The following is a 19,856-nucleotide window of genomic DNA, read 5'->3' as shown; positions in this document are numbered from 1 at the left end:
TCGCCGATCCCACGTGCTGTTGGCTAATACAATTCTAAAACGAAATTTCCACCCCGATACGTGTTCGTTGTGTTAAAAAGAAAATAACACCTTACGAAATTATAGATAGCCATTTACCTTTAAGAAGCTTAAGATGCGAAGGAATTTATTTGGATAGCTGGGTTCGTTGAAATAGTTGCTTGGTAAGCGAAAAATTCTTTCGAATACTTAGTTTAATAATTCGACTTATTTTGTTGAAATTTTATTTACGTATTTTTTTCAAACCCTTGAATTTTATTGTAAATACTGGACTAACAGATTCGTTAATTTGCAAAATAGAAGTCAAAAGTTTTTATAGAATTATTTATTTAAATGGTGCACTCCGTATGTAGATACAGCGATTCATACATTCGTTCACGTGATTTTAAAATTAAAACAGGTAGTGTTACCATATTTTGCTCCTGAATTAAAAACCTTCATATTCAGTTTACTATGTTTATTCATATCTGAATAATTATTCATTTTGTGTATGGTTCACTTGATGAAATATAATTATTCTACCCAGGTAAAAAGTCAACCACACGCGAGTGTTTCAATGGACCACCAGCCATTTTTTAGTAAGAGTATTAATAAAGCGTTTATGCGGTCATTTTTATTAAAGAAACAGATACACATCACACGTTGGTCAAATATTTCTGACAACCGGAAGTATCATCTCGCTCGAAATTGATTAGTATCATTAGCCGTGAGTGTTCGCGGGAACACGTGGATATTAATTAAAAGAGGGTGCGAACGAAGAATGGAGAGACCTTTTTTTCATTCTTTCTTTCTTTCTTTCTTTCTCTTTTTCAACGAAAGTACACGTGTCTGGTGATGAAGAATAAAAGGAGAGTAAGGGGGAGATGTATGAGTAGTTCATGCCTGACTCTTCAACGGTCCTCGTCGTTCTACATTTTCCTCTTTGAACTAAATTCTTTGTTAATTATACGGTCGACTGCTTCGTCGTTAAATTCAAGCCTCGAATTGTTCCAAGCTTCTCCCGTTCAACTCGCTTGCTCAAATCCCGTTACAAGGGGGCGAGAGGGAAGGGCAGTTTTTATCAGGGTTCTAGGTGATAGTCCAGTAATTTTAACACGGACTTTCGGCCAGTAGATCGGACTGTCCTTTTAAAATAATTTTACAAAAACTGTACTTTTTCAAGCTTATAAAATTGTGCTGGTCAAATATGAAGAATACGTTTCGAAGCTTTATTTTACACTGATTTATTATTATTCCCTTTTCTCTTCTTTATTTTATAATCTCATCATTTTTCTTTCTTCCATTTAAATAAAACATCCTTTCATAAGTTCCAGACTGAAATTGCATTGTGATAAATAAGATTATTATACACGTTTCTTGTTATTGACTTTGAAATGATGGGATTTACTCAAATTCTCCTATTTCTCTCTGACGTTTCTTTATGAACTGTTATTTGATTGCTAAATAAGCTCCTCATATTCTACCCTTTCACAGGTTTTACATGAAAAATGATAGAGCCTTTTTCACAGTCGTCTAGAATGAAGAATAATTTAATTCAAGTTCTTCTTTTTATTTGATTTTCATCATTGCAATTACTTTATGGATTATTAACAATGATGATGTTATTTATAGAAAATATTAATACTTTTAAAAAAATTTAACACGATTTTTGCCAAGTTGATATTATTTACCCTTCACTATTTATTTTCACATATCCTGTCAAGTGCTAACTACAATTTGAATATTATTCATTACCCAACATACGTTAAATAATCTTCCCAAGTATAATTCTATAAATAATCGTTATTAGAGATAAAGGAAAGTGTGAAATGATGAAAGTCTTATTCTGCAAAATGTCCAGTTATCAAGGTGCTACAATAAAAATTTAGGTAATGATATATTCAGTAATAAAGATGTTAATGGTTTTGCAATTAAAATCGTTCATCACGATTTACCGATTAACGAAATACTACCAGTTTTATTTCACTTCGTTTCCCGTTTTTCCCTCGACGGCCGAAGGCGATCACAACAAAAAAGTTTTCCACGCGGAAACTAGTTGCGAATTGTACATAGTTTTCAACCAATCGAACTCATCCTGTTTACCAGGATTCGATGTGTTAATTTACGAACTTTTCTTTTCCTGAACAGACGAAGAATGCTCTTGCGCCTCGCCCTCGGTTCTAGATATCGATCCTTGTAACTCGTGCTCATCACCAGGACCATCAATATTTTATTTGCGGTTGGTGAACGAACTTTGTTGCCATTTCTATTGTTCTTCCCAGATTGTAGTCTTCGTAGCTTGCATGATATTATCTTATCTTAAACAGAAGCTGTCTAAAATGTGGCAGTGAGATGAATCTTTTGTGTAGCGATGCAACTTAAGAAAATTGGCATCGCCGAGAGAAGAAAAGGGAAGAAAAGAAAAAAATCAGTGTGAACAAATCACAAATGCTTTACACTAGTCATCAAAGCATTAATTGTAAGTTTCCTGTATGCTAAACATACTGATTGTTCTCTGAAAAAAAGAGAGGAAGCAATTACAGCAGATCCTTTGGTACAATGTATTCAAAACATGGTAGTGGTTTCTGAAATTAAAGCTATAAAGTTGTAACACATGTGCAACGTTGCGTGCCGCAAACATTGCGTTGCGAAACTAATATAGACTTTACTACTTCCACGTAAGAGACGGTCTGACATAGAATGACTCATACTACTGAAGCCATACGTAAAACCTTTAACGGGCTTGAATAATTAAAGCATGAATTTAATCTCGCTTTCCTCCAACTTGGAACAATGTTGCCATTTTCGTGATACGTTTTATTACGCAATAATGTTGCTACTATTGTTTTCTATAATAGTTCTTTTTACTTTGAGTAGAGTATCGTTTGCAACATAGCGTTGCATGTTGCTTTGTTTCGTTTTATCAATAAATCAGAGGGTAAATTTTTTTCTTTTTTCGTTTCCTAATTGTTTATTAGCGTTAAAAAGACAAATATAACGTAAAACAAGAACATATTGCAAAAAGCATATTGGCCACGCCCATCAGTATCTATAATAACGATTTTTATTAATTACTTCCACAATATTTTATGCGGTTTATAGGTTCGAGAGTCGGTGAAGTATATTATTTATAACGATCCTCGAATAACCTGGATATTTTCAGGGAAATTTATGCCATTGTATTCATGAATTTATTTGAATTCATCTGCAACTGGCCTACAATAAATTGAACCAGTTAATTGAGCCGTTTTCACGATTCGTTGCGTCAAAGGGAGAAATTTAAATATTGTTTTTCAGATACACGTGGCCTGGGTACAACTATTTTGCAGAGGCCAGCTTTCGAGTACATTTTCAAGTATCCCTTTTCAGATTTTTCCATCTGTATATATGTATACATGTATATATTCTATCTTTTCATTGATGTAGTCGTTTCGATTCATCGGCTTTCGACCTAGAAAAATATTCCATGACCACTTGATGCTCCTCATTTGCCAAACTCGGTTCAATGTATCGCTACTTCCGGGATACTTATAACTGGGAACTCCAATTGAATGAGATTTCGAGGATATCAATGAGATTCTCGTTGAAATTATTCACGAAGAATCATATAATCATGCAACATGAATACTAGTTGTCGTGTATTATACTTTATTGGTTCGTTTGGTGCATCTTTATTCTTAATTGAACAAGCTTCACCGATGTAACGTGTGTACGAATACTGTTCAATGTCTTTGTATACTTTTCATAATCGACATAATTTTTTTATCATTCAATGGATGGTTAATATAGAATTTTAATGACCTGAATATTTGTAGTAGTATTAAATGAGCCGCCTATTTGCCAAATCGATTAACTTTAAAATATCAAAAAGTAGGGAAACTGATCAAATATACAAAGTTACGCATCAATCAAGTGCTTTGAGACTAAAGTTTTAAAAAATTCAAAAAGTGGACTTAATCACTTTGGACTATGAATGGCTCAAATTTAGATATAAGAATTCACACATTTGTTGACATGTGATGCCAGTAAAATTGAGATTATTATATTTCATCCGATTACAATTTTTAACAAAGATAATTTAATTCTTGGCACCTTTAAATTCAATAGTAAGTGATCTTGATATTTTTTCGTTTATTGTTGTTAAAAAATACAAACGTTATAAAATAGAAGAATTATTCCATCAAGAACACATCATAACTGTTTTTGCTCCCCAGTGCAAAGAGTTAAATCTTCTGGACACGAAGAGTAATGAGGAAGTTTCTTACAGCCAGAAGTTCGTACACTCTTTTTCACCTCTCTGTTCATTACACAAGGTCAGCTGAAGTTGACATTCACATCTGTTAGTAGATTTCTGTCGCAGAATTAGGTGTGTTCCGATGAAAAGCATAGTTGATTACAGAAACAATTGTCTGGTAAATTGACTAAGTGAACCTCTTAATTTTCCAGAATTAGCCTGGCTAACGTGAAACTGTTTCAACGACTTAATGCTGCGTTAGGATAATGAGCATAATTCATTTTGCGCCGTACAATTGTCTGTTGTATTTAATCGTGAGATAATGTTTTTGAAGCTTCTGTTGATTCAATGGTACCTACAGTCCTCTTGAAACTTGAACTGGTCATGGTTTAAAACAGTTTTGTTTGACCATGGAATTTGAAATATTGAATTGTTTGTGAATTGAAAATTTGTTTGCAGAAATGTGAATAAAGAAGAATTCTTTAATTCTTTAATTTAAATCAATGGAGTTTTTATTGGGATTCTTATTATTTTATATAATTACTATTATTTCTCTACCCTATATTATAGATGTTTATTAATATAATTTTTTTTAATGCAATACAAATTTTAAATTTTATCTTCAGAAGGTGTAATTTGAAGCTACTTTTATTTTCTACATAGAACTATATTATTCTACTGTATCGTATTGTAATTAAGTTCCTTCATCACCATTTTAATTCTATCAATGTTAATTTTAATATTACCTGAATTTCTCCTCGTTTGTAGCGTTTTTAATGAAATAAACTGTATTGTGGTCAGCTTTTGAATAACTGCTCCACATTTTACTTTAAATGAAAATTCTCTGTCAAAGACTTAATTGACTTTAATACTGCAAATTACTGCATTGAATTACTTTGAACGTGAAAGGAAAAGCAAACGGGTGTGAGCAGAAATAGTGTAGCTGTGTCGTTTGTAATTGCAAAATTACATTTATTCTATCTTGGCACTCGAAGTGAACGTATAATACTTGTTTCAATTACGTTTATTTCCTAATTTTTCTGATTCAGAAAAATTGTCAGACCGTAAATATTATACACTTGCACGGTTGACCTGTTTTCGCCAACGTCATCTCAATTTTACTTTGTTGTCTACCAGTTTTTGACAGCACACTGCTATATTTTTCTTTTCTTCTCGTTCGTGCGGTAAAAAGTTGTGTGGTACATCGTTAAAGGCATAGTAAAAACTGGCACAATGTTAAATTCACCGAACCCGTTGAGAATACCTTGGCAAAAATTTCTGTAAAAAAAAAACGTCGCTGACCTCTTTTTTTAAAAAAGTTAAAATTAATTTCAAGTTCGGTGGGTCTAATGAGACGTCTCCATTGATTTTCCTGTGCTTTTATCATTCCTAAGAGAATCGTATAAAATAACATTCATGTCGCAACTTACAATTCAAATGTTTCATACATAGTTGAATTCTGAGTTGCATTCTAATTATTATTTGCTTAGTCAAGGATCGTTGAATACCATGTGTGCATTATAATTAAATTTTCTTTATTAAGCATTTTTCTATACCTTTCATATAACCGGGTCACCATTGATCCACTATTCCCTAAAATGGTTAAATCCAAAGCCTATCCGCCAAATACGTACAGCCCCTTCACCCTCCGCCAACAAACCATCAATATTTGCATAGGAAAACATTGCAATAAAAAGTACAGTACCGTCGGTGTATCAAGACCCACCCCACCTTCTGTTGGGTCATAAACCCAAGACAATCAAGAAGAACAGCACACCGATTCCATTTAACGGAAAAACCTCCCCTTGCCACCCCACGGACACACCTTGCATTACGGGATACCGCTCGTAAAAGCAGCCTGTATCTTTTCGCTCATTAACTCGCCTCAACAATGACCGTGGGTGTCGGCGTAGTACGCCGTCGGATCCTTTCAAACCCCCGTCCATCCACACCCTGTTATAGTATCTCGTTGTGCGCATGCGCGTTGGTCGTTGAGAGTAAGGCGGTTCGCGCGTAAAATGACGCGCACCTGTGTCGGTCAGTCGCACGTAGACCGTCGCGGGGTGCGGTTTGTCGTCTACCGTGATCCCAGAAGGCGTTCCACGCCTCAAGGATTATTTCTCGCGGGGTTGATTGTGGTCCGTTCGAGCATGTGGTGCGCGTGACGTTTAGGGTATACGAAGGAAATGTGCTTCACGGAAGGCTCGTGCGCCTTCCTGCTGCTGCTGGCACTGACCTTGTGTCAGGGGCCCGGTCATGCCCAGGCGAAGAACGACAACTGTGAGTAATCAGTCATTTCAGGTCACTATGGGGCATACGATTTCAAGTAGAGGGAATTAAGTCTCTAAACACATGGCTCGGTTTATATACCTTCTAATGTCAGTCCTTTAATTAACAACGGAATGATAAGCATTCTCTGAGGGTCTGGGAGAGGCTTGTGGAATCTTTACTATGTAAGTACCCTTAGCTGAAGGATAGTGGAAGGAGAAACGCATCGTGTGTTGTGGGACTTGATGTCCTCTATTTGGGCAGGCCTAGTTTGGGACATTGTATAATAATTAGGTAATAATAAAGATAGTGCTGGTGTGCTGGCTTTAATTGTTAGTAATAAAAAGTAGAGATATTTTTGTTAATATATCACGGTATGAACAATTTTAATTGTGTATTACCATGTTCCATGGTTTCTTAGTAAAATACAATGATTTTAGGCCAAAGAGCTTCTTATCACAGAGGGTTAATTCTGACAGAAATGAAGGTTTTGGAATAATATTTGATATATCTTGAAAAGATATAGTCACTTTTTTTCCTAAGTAACTAAAATAATTTTACATAATTTAATACAGCATTTATTATTGTATATTTTCTAAATTTTATGTGAAGAGAAACTGGTAAATGATCGTGATACAAGTATCCTTCCCTAAAGCGGGTCTTTGACCTTTCCCACATTGTGCTGTCTGCTTGAATGTCTCAAACAACATACCACCCTTGTTTTTATTCGTATTACGATGTATGATATTGTCACACGAGATTGCTATGATGTTTATTCCTGCCTGATACAAGCAAATAAACTATAGTAACAATATTTCACTCTTATGTTAAGTCGATGACGCATCAGTTGCGTCATTCAAGCTCAATACAAAATAGCAGATGACGCACCTGGTGTGTCAAAGGAAGAAATTTATATTATCAGTAAAATTATCGACAAAGAAGTGTACAAAGATTAAAATTAATATGTATTTTAAGTTCAAATGAAAAATGAAGGTACAAGATATTTTCTCATTTTTATTATCTTTTTGCTTTTGAATACATAAGCATTTAAAATATATTACCTTTCAATTTTTATTATAGATACAAAGCTTACGATCTTTTGCAAATTTTATAAAGTGGAAAGTAAACACATGTCGAATGTAATTATCAGGTTTGATTAAGTCGAATTAAGTGAAAGACGTGTGCTTTTATCGAATGATTCTCGTTTGTACGGTTACAATAATATCTCGAAACATTTTTACTAACTCTTGCAAGCTTTCAAGTTATTGACTGTTCTCACGGGTCTTCGTGTTTTAAGGACGCTAAAAATAACACGTGGTACCTCGGTTCGAGTGGTTTTAATTTATTTTCAGTTCGAAGAGAGAATAAAATGAACTCCCTTCGGTTGAAATTGTTTCTTCTGAAGTGAACGATCGTTCGGTCAGGATTAAAGAAAAACATTTTATCTATCTCTAACATGAAAGTACGCGAAACGCGCAAAGTGAAGTAAAAGCACTTTTACCTGTTTCAAAGGAACAATACTTTCTTATAAATTTTGGACCATTATGTTTAAAAAATTTGAAGCTCGCGATATATTTTTCTTCAATCCTGTGTTACAAATTTTAAACTGAACTTAATCCTTCGCCGGCATTATAGGTCGTTTAGAGCCAGGAAAAAGTTTCATCTTTCAATACTTGCCTCCCAATTTTTATTTTTATTACAAACATCGTTAAATATTTCGCACAACTAACACTTGTATATTAAATTAGAGACTTTAATAAGTATCTCAGAGTTTTTGTAGATTTTCTTACAGCCTGGAACAATAAAAAATTACGTTCGGCTATAAAAAAAGCTCGTAATGTCGGTCGTGTTAGTAAGAAACAATATTGCTGACGGAGGGTTAAGTAATGAGATATAAGAAGAATCTATTTTGGCTGTAACTGGAATTGTCGCAATCAGATATTATAAATGTTTCAAAAATTATAAAAATTAATGTGTAATGAAATTTCTATTGACTCAGAAGAGCATTGGATTGGGATGGGGAGTTAATTTAGAAAGAAAATAGTACAAATTCCTGAAAATTCATCTACAAAACAATTATTGAATTGTAATATGATATAATTTGTGTAAATAAATTTTCTTTTTATCTCTACAAATTTCAGAGATATTTCGAACACTGATTTAAAGCGTTCGATAGAAATGGATTTTCGTAAAATTTCGCAAATCAAATTTTACTGAATTTTTCTATGCTAATACGCCAGTATGCACCTTGGAAATAATCTGACGAACAAGGTGGGATCAGATTGTGGAGAATTATTCTGTCGGAGCGATATCTAGTAGCGTCGATCGTGGTGGTTGGAACTTTTAAGAGCATCATCCCCGTTATGCAGCGATAACATTGTTTCTCTCTGGCCCTCCGCTTTCGCTTGGTCGTTGCTCAGCCATGGAACAGATAAAATCGGTCGACGGTTCTGTTGGAAAGAAAAAGTTTCTTGGCTCTCGGCTCTCGGCTCTGTAGGAACACAGCACCGTTCGCAGCCAAAGTGCTCGGCAACTTAATATGATAGCGCTCGGTTGCCGCTCAGACGAGCCGTGCCACGCTCGAAGAGAGAGTAATATTGATCGACGAAGCGGGCTTACATCGTCCCAAGAGGGTGAGAGCAGAGCAGGAGGGGTTAGGTGGCGAGGGAGGGTCGTGCTCGAGGGTGCCACGAGGGCAGCCAACGGGGGTAGAAGGGTGACGCTGCTTGCTGGAGGGTCGAAGGGCGAACGCGCACAACCATGGCCAAAGGGTGGCCTTTCTTTCTCACCCCACTTTCACCTGGTTTGTTTTGCACGCGACTTTTCGTGGTACCCGAAGTATTCTTTGTACTTTTGCATCGTCTTCAGCTTCCCTTCCCCATAGTGCCATTTCATTTTTTTGTCTAACTTTCTTTCTCTCCATGGAACTATCGTCATTTTTATTCGCTTTCCGAGAAATTTGATTGCTCTCGACGAGCATTCGTTTCCGAGAAATTCCACTTTTTTCCTGGAATTTACGAGCAGAAACTCTGGGCGAATTTACGCGAAGAACTCGCGTCATTAATATCGGCGTTTCCGCGACGATTATGCGTCTACCCTCCCCATTGTACGGCTGAATTATGAGCAAGTATGTGTGTCCATCGAGCGTGAGAATTGAACGCAGGCAAGCTGCGGGACTAATAACTGTGATTAATGGCATCGAATTCGTTCGAATTTGATTGCTTCGACGGAGATAAAGGTCCTTCGAAGGAAACTGATCGAGGTAATAATCATTGGAGAGGAAAGAATAATATTTGTTATTGCGAGAGCTTAGTATTTTTCTTTTTATTTGAAAATAAGGCGCTTTTATCAAGATACTTATGATAATCTATCGGCCAATTTAATTAATTTTTCCAAAAGAAAACAATTTTTAACATTATGGAAACTTGATATTTTCAGCTAATTATAATTACTAATTATTATAAATACATATGGACTTTGAATACCTTTAGATAGACGGTTAGATAGATTTATCTAAAAAATATCAGAACTTTGAATATAAATTAGAGTAGAGCTTAATATGGAAATGGATAAACCGTGTAGCATAAATCGGGCATGGGGTACTTTTAGATGCGATTGGATTCGTAGCTAAAGCAAATTTGGACGAATGGAGAGATGCGATGGGATGGATTTCTCTACTGAAAAAAGGGGCAGGTCTAAATTACCATTCATGAAAATGATTGAACCAGCATCCTTGTAATAGCCTCTGATAACGTTCAAAAGCTAATTTCCTGTTTACGAGTGATTAGTTACAAAAGAATTTGTATAGATGGCAGATAGATTCATTTTTTTCTTTCATTCATAGTAATTTTCATGGTGTTTTGTTTTCATACATTAATAGTACGTAGAACTCTTCCTGTCGTGTCTATTATATGTTGCAATTTACAACTAGCGATTCTCTACATCTAACGTTAACAAAAACTTTATGCGGTCGTGTTTATCAAACTTTAAGCTATAAATTAATGTACGACACGTGCCATTTAATGGAATTTTTCTGTCATCAAATTGTATCAAACTTTACATGCAACAATGTAATCTTGTTGTATTTGACACGCAACCATTTTGTATTCCAAACCCTAATGGAAGGTACGTGTATGTAGTCATTTGCTCTAAACTTTATGCTTCAAATTGATGTAGAATGAGTGACACGTCGCGAAAGTTTTTTGTCATGAAATTTAGTCAGACTTCATACTTTTCGAAGTCAGTCATAGTTTGCTATAATTGACCACAATTCATTCTTGATGGGGTTATTTTCGTGAAACTTTAAGCTTCAAGTTGATATGCCATAAGTGTCACTTTGAAATACTTTTATGTCCGGAAATCACGTCAGACTCTTCATCTTTCATGCGATATGCAACAACTTAATAACATTTCGCCTGGATTTCTTTCAATTTACAAGCGCCTTGGGGGAGATGATCGCGAAAGTCAGGCATACTTCTTTCTATGACCTGCATAGTTTTATCGAAAAATCTTGCCTGAATTTCCCGAGAAGCGTTGTCGGTCCACATTCGAGCAGATCTCGCAGCTGCACGCCACGCGGAAAACTATCTCACGATTGTGCTCCCGATGGCCCCGGGCAACACGAGCGAAAAACTTTTCAATCGAGTTTCTTCGACATCCCCTCCTCCTCTTCTTCTCATCCCCTCGATGCTGTTTCCGTATCTTTTTTATTCGGTCGAAACGAACCCTACCAAACGAATGGAGCACACACCGACGACTTCCATCCGTGAAATTGTCGCACAAGTTTTATCGAATTCGCGAATTAATTTTCTCTCCCCTGTACACGTTTCTGTTCGTTTGTGGCGTTTGAACTTGCCTCCGGTGGGAGGTAGAGAGGAAACAACCGAGATGCGATAGGTTGAAGGGATGTTTGGAGTCAGAAGGCCGGAAGTGAGGGGTTAATTCGTGTAATAGAATTGAGAACGAAAGCTTTTGTTTTAGGGATGCTTCTGATCCTTGTTTTTAGTGCACTTGGATCAAAGGTCATTCCGATGAAATCTCGGATTATTGTTTAGAAAATTAATTATGTTTCATTTGATCCGATGAAGTTAAATAAAGGAACTTAAAAGCGTCCACAATTTCGAATACTAGTGTACAATAATCTTGAAATTAGAATTTAAAATAAAACAAAAATATTTCAGAATACCGAACAACTTTTTTATTTGAAAATCTTTGAATAAGATTTTGGAACAAAAGCAAGTTATTTAAAAATAATGAAAAATTATTTGTTACTTTCTAATAATTTCGTTTTATTTATATAAATTACTACACTGATTTGTTTTATTTCTTGTTTTCTATTATTGTATCATGAATGTAAAGATACACACGAGTGAGAATTCTTTTTCGCCCCTCTTATCTCATCGGATGCAGCAGACCGAAACTAATCGCAGGTGCATCGAAATCGAATTCGAGCCATTATCCTGGCGATGCGCGAATCAATCGGTCGTCAATCGATCGGATAATTCGACCTAGCTTGCCAACAGCCGGGACAGACATTGGGCCCCGATGTCTGGTGCACTTGACTGGATTTAAAAGTCGATCAAATCGTTTCTTATCAATGCAAGCACTTACCAGCGGCGATACGACGGTAATTTTGTTTTTTTTTTTACACACCGTTGTGTATTTACGGAATACCTTCGTGACAATTGAAATCGGATGGAATTCGATTATCTTTCTTTCTCTACATTTAAAACGAATCATTTGATTTATTCATTGCAAATACTAATAAAATTATTATTAGGTGTACAAATTAATTTGGTGCGTGCGATATTATATCTATGCGATTATTATATAATTCTAATTATTATTAAAAATTGGAATATTTGTCTCTCTCTTTTCTGGATTCGAAATGTTATTACTATAATTAATATAAATACAGAGATATTATTCACTCAAATGAAATTTACTGTGATTAAAAATTATTATTTGCTGAATTGTAATACATAATCTTCTAGAGAATAAAATTGCAATAATTTGATGCATCTGTGCATTATGCAAAAGAAAGTAATTACCTATCAATCGTTACCAGTTTCTTAACATTTCTTGGAATTATTCAAAGTAATACATTATTCAAACAACCCCGTTATTATAAATCTTTTCATATTATTTACATTTTTCTGTTCGCAGATCAAATAAGCGACGTGTGCAAGAAGAATTTCATGCGTGATCTCTATAGAAAGATAGATGGGGCTGTTCTCATATCGCAACACGAGAAAGACCTCGACTGTACCATCACATTTCAAACCCATAGCATTCTTCAACGATTTATGCTACGTTTTGATCAACTACAGTTGGACTGCAACGATCATTTATACATCTACGATGGTGCTCATGCGGTCAGCAGTTACAAGGTAAGTGCCTGTTTAATTGTGAAATAGTTTCCGTGGATCCGTCGTTTGCGAAATGTAACCATGATCTACATACATCGAAATTGAGAATTCAAGGATATACGTCAAATCCCTGGTTAAGCGAAAATTTGCATCCTCCAAATGTATACGTAGTTTCGAACTAGCATAATTATGAACAAGTTATCATTTACTGTTGTAACATGGGAATTAAATCAGCTGAATAATTTTGCGTTGAAATAAAATTCTATTTTTTAGTTTTATAGGATTATTTGAAAATGAGATAAAAAATTTGTATTATTTGCAAATATATATCAATTTTATTTAATAATTATAGAGTCTTTAGAACAGAAATTAAATTTAAAATTTATTGAAATCAAGATTTGGAATTATTAAAATACCAGGAGTAAAATTTCGATTTCTTAATTTGATCTGCTAACGATTAACTACTCTAGCCCAAACATTATTAAAATTGAGAATTTAAAATTCTTTGTTCTATGATATTTACAATTATCCAGTACAAAAATGAAATATTATATTTTTGTAATTTTTCAAAAATCTTCAATTTTATCTTACATTTCCATCACCATTTAGTTCTTAAAAGTGAATGAATCTTTCCTACTGCTTTAATGGGAGAAGAGGGTGACAGCATTGGTGGGGTCAAAATGATTCTTCTGCCCTCTGTTAGGGGTAAGGCTGTCTATGGATGGTTTCAATCTGAAATCTCAGTCAAAATGCAAAAAATCCGCATGGTTAGGTTGCGACAATCGGTGTTATTGTTCCTCTCTTAATTCTTTCCAAGAGAGAAAACAGCGAGATTGAAAAGATTCGTTGATGTGAATAACTCTTGGCCTAATCACTGCTACTAATAATGAAAACGGCTGCTAACTCGAAGTCGCTGGATGAATTTGTTCCTTTGTCTTCTATCGGCACTTTCGAAGCGTAATTGCCATCATCGATCAAAAGATGAGGCACTAATTGCAGGGAGGAACGACGTTATTTTTCCATGATTAGCGGTCGATGAACAATGGCGTCGCGAACTAAGGGTTCGAGTTTCAGTTGCGATGGACCATTTTAATGTATTCCTTCATTATAAATTCCGAACCGTCGTCGCCTAGACGTTAGAAACTTACACCATTAATCAAGATTCGTTTCTTGATGGTGTGGAAGTATGCTTCCGTATCTTGGCTACAGTTTTGCTTTTGTTCATCAATATAGTGACTCGATCCGAAATCATTTCAATCTTCGTTCTTTCCGATAAATATAATGAAAATTTTGAAAATAATTCTATTACTTAAAGTTGACGAATTTATTATATAGAAATTAATATTTAATTTTAACGTGATTTAAAATATACGTAATGAAATATGGTAATAAGTTTTCTGTAGAAATGAAAAAAAATTGAAGTTTCTATTGTTTGGATGAAAAATGAAGTCACCGTTGGTCCTATTTCATTTTTTTTTCTCTTCCATGAATTTGAAGTCCTATAAAAGAGAAGTTCGTTCTGTGAGTTAGTCACGCGATGTCGTAATTTTCGATGGATTAGGAACTTTAATCCTGTCAATGCTTTTATTTGACGATGAGTACCTATTTTTAAGTTGGCTTGTAAGTTCACCATAGTATAACATTAAAGAATTCATTATGCTTAGTCATCTGTTATTAGGTATTTTATTCCAATCAGAATTAAAAAATTTATTTCAGTAAAATTTTTCTGTTAAATAATATTATAAAGCTTTCTAAAATAGATTATGAAAAGAGCATTCAAAAATTGGATTAAAATGTAGTAAAAATAATAATAGAGTTGAGACAATGGGTTAATTAAAATTATTATTAGATGTATGAATTAATTATTACACCTTCTTAATTACAATTTTAATTTCGAATATTTTTACATTTTCATGGATTTCATATTCCAGTAATAAGTAATCCAAGATAAATTCAAAAATAAATTTTCAATTAAAAATAAACCACATTTACATCCTGTCAATATTTCTAGGTATTTGCTTGTATAATTTTTAAAATATTATGACAATCCTCTTGCACAAAAGAAACATCCATTAAAAATGTTAACTTATAGCTACTAGCAACCAGGCGGCTATTTTTGCAAGCAGTGAATAATGACAATGGCTCGTCTTGTAACTTATGAAAACTAAACGTTAACGACTGAAGTCTTAAAATATCTTTCCACCGTGAATTAGGACATTCTTCGTCTTTTTCATTTGTGTCCGTGTGTTTTCTTGAATGAAACACAAGGATATTCTTCATATGTGTGTGTACAATAACGATACAGGAAGAAAAGCCAGAGAGCAATGTAATTTTGCATAATAGCGGTTTAACTTTAATCTTTTTTATGGTGTACGTAATGGCCCGTTAAGCGCACCCTTTATTACTCCCTCTGCCCTTTCCTCACTCCTCCCTCTCCTTTTTTTTAAGTAGCTTCACGCACCCTTCCCTTTTCTCTTCTTCAGCTGTTTTTTACGCTTTTTAGGGAGATACTTTAATTTCGTAAGCTTGAAAGATTGTTTCGTAAGATTTTCAGGGTGAAATATGAATACATAATTAAGTTGATGAATTAGGGGATGATTTTATTTTTACGGAAATTTACTTTAAAAACAGAAATATACAGTGCAATTGAATTACTTGACTGTAATTTAATTTTTTAATATTTCATATAGATGGAATACAATTGTGTAAATTTGTTTCTAAAAAAAGATTGGAATAGTAATTTAATTGCTGAATTAGTTGATTAAAATTTAATTTTACTTCGTGTAGGGTGTTTTTTTGTATTTTCCACAGTATTTACAAAAAATCTTTGTGATTTTACGTTCATAATAATCTACTTAAAAGAAATTATATTAACCCTTGGACAGCGGACCATGGAGAGAGCCCCAAATTTTAATGTAATTTTGTATTTCATATCGTTCTAATTTTTTAAATTTTATACTTCTTTTAAAAATTATTCTTCCAATATATGCAAGTAAGAATCAAAGGCATTATTTGCTTCCAGTTTTCGATTCAACTTGTTGCTGTTTATTTTATTTTCCAAGTTTATTTTCTCTGATTTTTCCACGATTCTTAAATCTCCCACTGTTTACACGAGTCAAAAGCGGGCAAACTTTTCTCGGGATTCTATCGTGAAGGAATTCGTCGGTGAATTATCGTGAAAAATCGGGCCAAGAAGACGAAGGGATGGGGCACCCTTAAGGACGCCTGCGCGACGTTAAAGCCGCGAAATATCGACTTTTTCGTGCGTTCCATCTTTCATAGAAACCGGGGACGATAATCGCGAGTAAAGTGGAGCGTGTGCTATTATTTTGAGGTCGCGAACCTCTGTCTTCCTCTTGTACCTAAATATTGACAATTAAAATCATGAAGACCAAACCAAGCAGTAAATTAAAAAACCGTATCATTTGCATACTTACAATTAGAAAGGTAATAAAATTTAAAAAAAATTAAGGGCACTTCAACTCATTGTGTAGATTTCCATTTGATAAAAAATGAAAAATTCTTTTAGCAAATTATTATGCACGTTCTAATATATTAGAAGGTGTTACTTACATTCTGCAGAAATGATAGTAAATGAATTTTAAAAGGGATATGTTATGATCCCACGATGAGAAGCTTGCTCGAGCGTTTCTTTTTGAAACGTATGAAATCCGCTCGCGAGCAGAGACGCGACCTGTCGCCACGGAGACAAGCGGATTTAGCAGCTATTTGGACAGCACAATGGGACATCATAGAGGCGTTTCACGCCTGGTAATATCCTCGATGTCACCATGACGACAGGGCTTGCGTAACAGCTTGTGTTCTTGTCACCAAGGTGGCCCACGACTTGAGAGGAAAAATTTATCATTCTGATTTTCACTACTTCTGGGCTTTTACTATAATTCACGGAAATTTTCAGAAAAATTATGATTACTTAAATATAATGGTACCGGAGTTAATAAATGCAAATACGTTAGGGTCAATATTGAATCTAACACATATAGGTACCAATGCTTTCAACATGCAGCATTAATTTATATTTATAAAAAGAAATAAAAGAAATTAATTAATCCTCTATAACTGGAGGTTTGCTCTGTTGTCTGTAACTGTATTTCTAATTCATAACAAGATTCCACAGTGCAATGTGTGTTTTATTATTTTGAATGATTTCAAAAATCAAAAAGAAAACATTGAATTTATCTTTAGTCAATTTTCGAATTGAAGCTTTCAATTTGGTACGAGTATAATATTAACTCTATCCAGAGCTATCCTCTCTTTTGTACTATTAATTATTCAATTATGTAAAATTTGACCAGCGCACTGATTAGCGTATTAATAATTGTGCGGGTGTATCGTATATATCAGAAATGGTCAATTTTCGTCAAAATTGAAGAGGTGAAATTTCTCGCGATATCGGAGCTTAGATAGTGTAAATCCGATACACCGACAGCCTGGAAAATGCAGTTCGAAACGCGATGCGTCGAAACGATGCACGATGCTCGCTCGATGTCGATAAGCACACGTTGCAGCTACAGCATAAACGTAAATGCTCGGTGAATCCTCTAGCAATGGTAGCATCATCTTGCACAGCAACTCTATTTCTGCTTCATTCGTATGCACGTCGGCCTACGAATTGCTAACATGTGACGCAACTGATCATTGTTTGACGGATTGATTACTTTCAGATAAACATAGAATGCTTCTAATAGATACAACAACGGTTCTCTTAAGCATTTGGATTGACCCTTTTCAAAACTGGGCTCCTTCATCATTTTAAAACTGTATGATTCTAAAATTCTAAAATACATCATATATTTTATGTAGTTTCCTAAAATTCCAAAGTTTCAAATTTTGTAATTTCACAATTTCAAAATCCCTCAATATCATGTGCTCGATTGCCAAATCTTTAATGGCAGAAATAAGTGTGACCGAAACGTGTTAACGAAACCATTTTGAATCAATGATACACTTGATATTTAATGCCAAAAATGGTAACCGATCTGAAGTACCAGCATGAAGTGGATCCTTTATAATGAGCTTCATTACTTCAACCACTGAGATACATAATTTCAAAAGGCTAGATTAGGAGCTTTGACTCTGGAAATTCTGCCCGCATGATGCTTGTTCACCGGAAACGTAAATTTTAACAAATCGGCGAAACAGTGATACAGGAAATTGCAGAGAAAAATTATGTAACAATTATTTAAATGAAAGTTAGGAAAGCTAATTATATAATGGATTAATTTCGTCAAGTATTGTAACTTTGTCGCACATTTTAAAGGACATTGCAAATTCAATAGTTGTTAATAGAAATCGACCTTAATAAATGGTTGTAGTGAGTCGAAGAGGGTTGAAGAGTTTGGCAAGGTGTCGTAAAGAGTTAAGCCGTTTATCGAGTTTGGTTTCGAGAGAGCTTTTGTCGAAGCGATTTCGTTGGCACGAATAACGATAACACGGTTTTAAACTTTCCCAACGGGCTAGATATCGCTTTCGTGAAATTGCCGAGTATTTGCCATGACATGACGTTTCGAAACTTTTCTGCGGTCTGTAACGAAGAAGAGTGACGTTAAGAGTTCAGAAGTTATCATTTAACCGATTGATCTTTCATCGACTGTAGTCTGAGATTCTTGTATCACTGAATTTTATAGTGTCACAAAATAGCAATTTGAAACGTTCCTTCAGTACCTTTTAACTCTCAATCTATCGTATAATTAAAACGTTTAGTTATATATAGTTTACCATTTTCCTGTGCAATTATTAGTCGAAGAAAGATCAATGCGTCCTTGCTTCAAAAATCTTGGTTCATTTCTGCTATTACCAACTTCTTCGATATTTGATCCGGTGACTTTTCACGATATCATATCCGTTCAAAATCTGTCCGTCATTTCTGTCGATCACACGATCTGAAAAGCAATGGCGGTAAATTCAGTGAAATTTCGGATCCCATAGGAAGCGAGATTGAACCATTAATCAGAACGATGAAATAATTCATCGAATCCTTTGAAGCCCGTTTATACATTCAGCTAGAAAGGATATTTCTTTCTGTCGCAAACTTCTTGATTTACTGTTCAAATACGATCAAACTTATTATGTGAAAGTAGAATGAACGTATGTATTTTATTATAATATTAATTTACAGTTAATTGTTTTCTTTGTATGATTTTATCTATTTTATCTATTTTTGAAAAAGAGCACTTTGTTTTTTCTTAATAGTTATCAAACGGCAGACCATAGGAAGTGCCCTAATTTTAATTTAATTCTAAATTTTACACTGATCCTCTAAAAATTATTCTTCCAATATATGAAACTCTTTCGTTTAAAAATTGTACATTTAACAATTGTACCTTAGGTAACAGACTTCGCTGTTTAAAGGTTGATGAAAGTATTTTGTCACATTTTTAAAATCATTGGAATTGTAATATTTATAATATTATATTAATATTCATGGATTTAAAATGAAATTAATAAAATGGGAAAATATGTTGAATTGTTTAAAGAGAAAAAATAACATCGTTCATGATGGCAAGATTCATCAGTTTCCTTTATACAAAAATAGTATCATTACATTTCATGCATCATTTATCAGTATAATGATTCCTTCAGCTATTCAACGGTATTGATTTTAATATTAAACGGTAATCGTTTATTCCGGGAAATCGCAATAACGATCGAGGAATTCCCAACACTGCTATTTCTCGGGAAAGAACCAACTACATGCAAAATTAAAGTTTCATAAACAGTCAGTGTCTCGTTATTTACAAAACGAATACACACGTTGAGATTACGCAATGCTTGAATAATCCAGCAATTTATTTCAGACGTGTGGCGTTATAAACGATGGATACTCCGAAATAAAGGCAGATGAAGGATTAAAAAGATTAAATTAGTAACTACAAATAAATGAAAATAATTTAAGAAAATAAATGTGTAATTTATAATGAGATATTATACTACAATATTAAAATACTGCAATTAAGTAATGCAGTTCT

General features: G+C 34.2%; 1 protein-coding gene across 3 annotated transcripts in view; it reads left to right on the top strand.

Annotated features, from left to right (window-relative positions):
- Positions 1-19,856, top strand: part of LOC114880886 — a 141,651-nt gene that overhangs the window by 62,899 nt on the left and 58,896 nt on the right. For all 3 annotated transcript variants that reach the window (XR_006829323.1, XM_046285346.1, XM_046285345.1), the window contains one exon: positions 12,665-12,888. Coding sequence is in view for 2 of the 3 variants with exons in the window: in XM_046285346.1 (XP_046141302.1) it covers positions 12,665-12,888 (224 nt within the window). In the remaining variant the exon portion in view is untranslated. The remainder of the gene's footprint in view (positions 1-12,664; positions 12,889-19,856) is intronic.

Source organism: Osmia bicornis, chromosome 4 (assembly GCF_907164935.1).
Source record: "Osmia bicornis bicornis chromosome 4, iOsmBic2.1, whole genome shotgun sequence".
In the NCBI taxonomy this organism is placed as follows: domain Eukaryota; kingdom Metazoa; phylum Arthropoda; class Insecta; order Hymenoptera; family Megachilidae; genus Osmia; species Osmia bicornis.
Note: the sequence above shows the minus strand (reverse complement) of the source record. Positions and strands in the feature narration are given on the sequence as shown.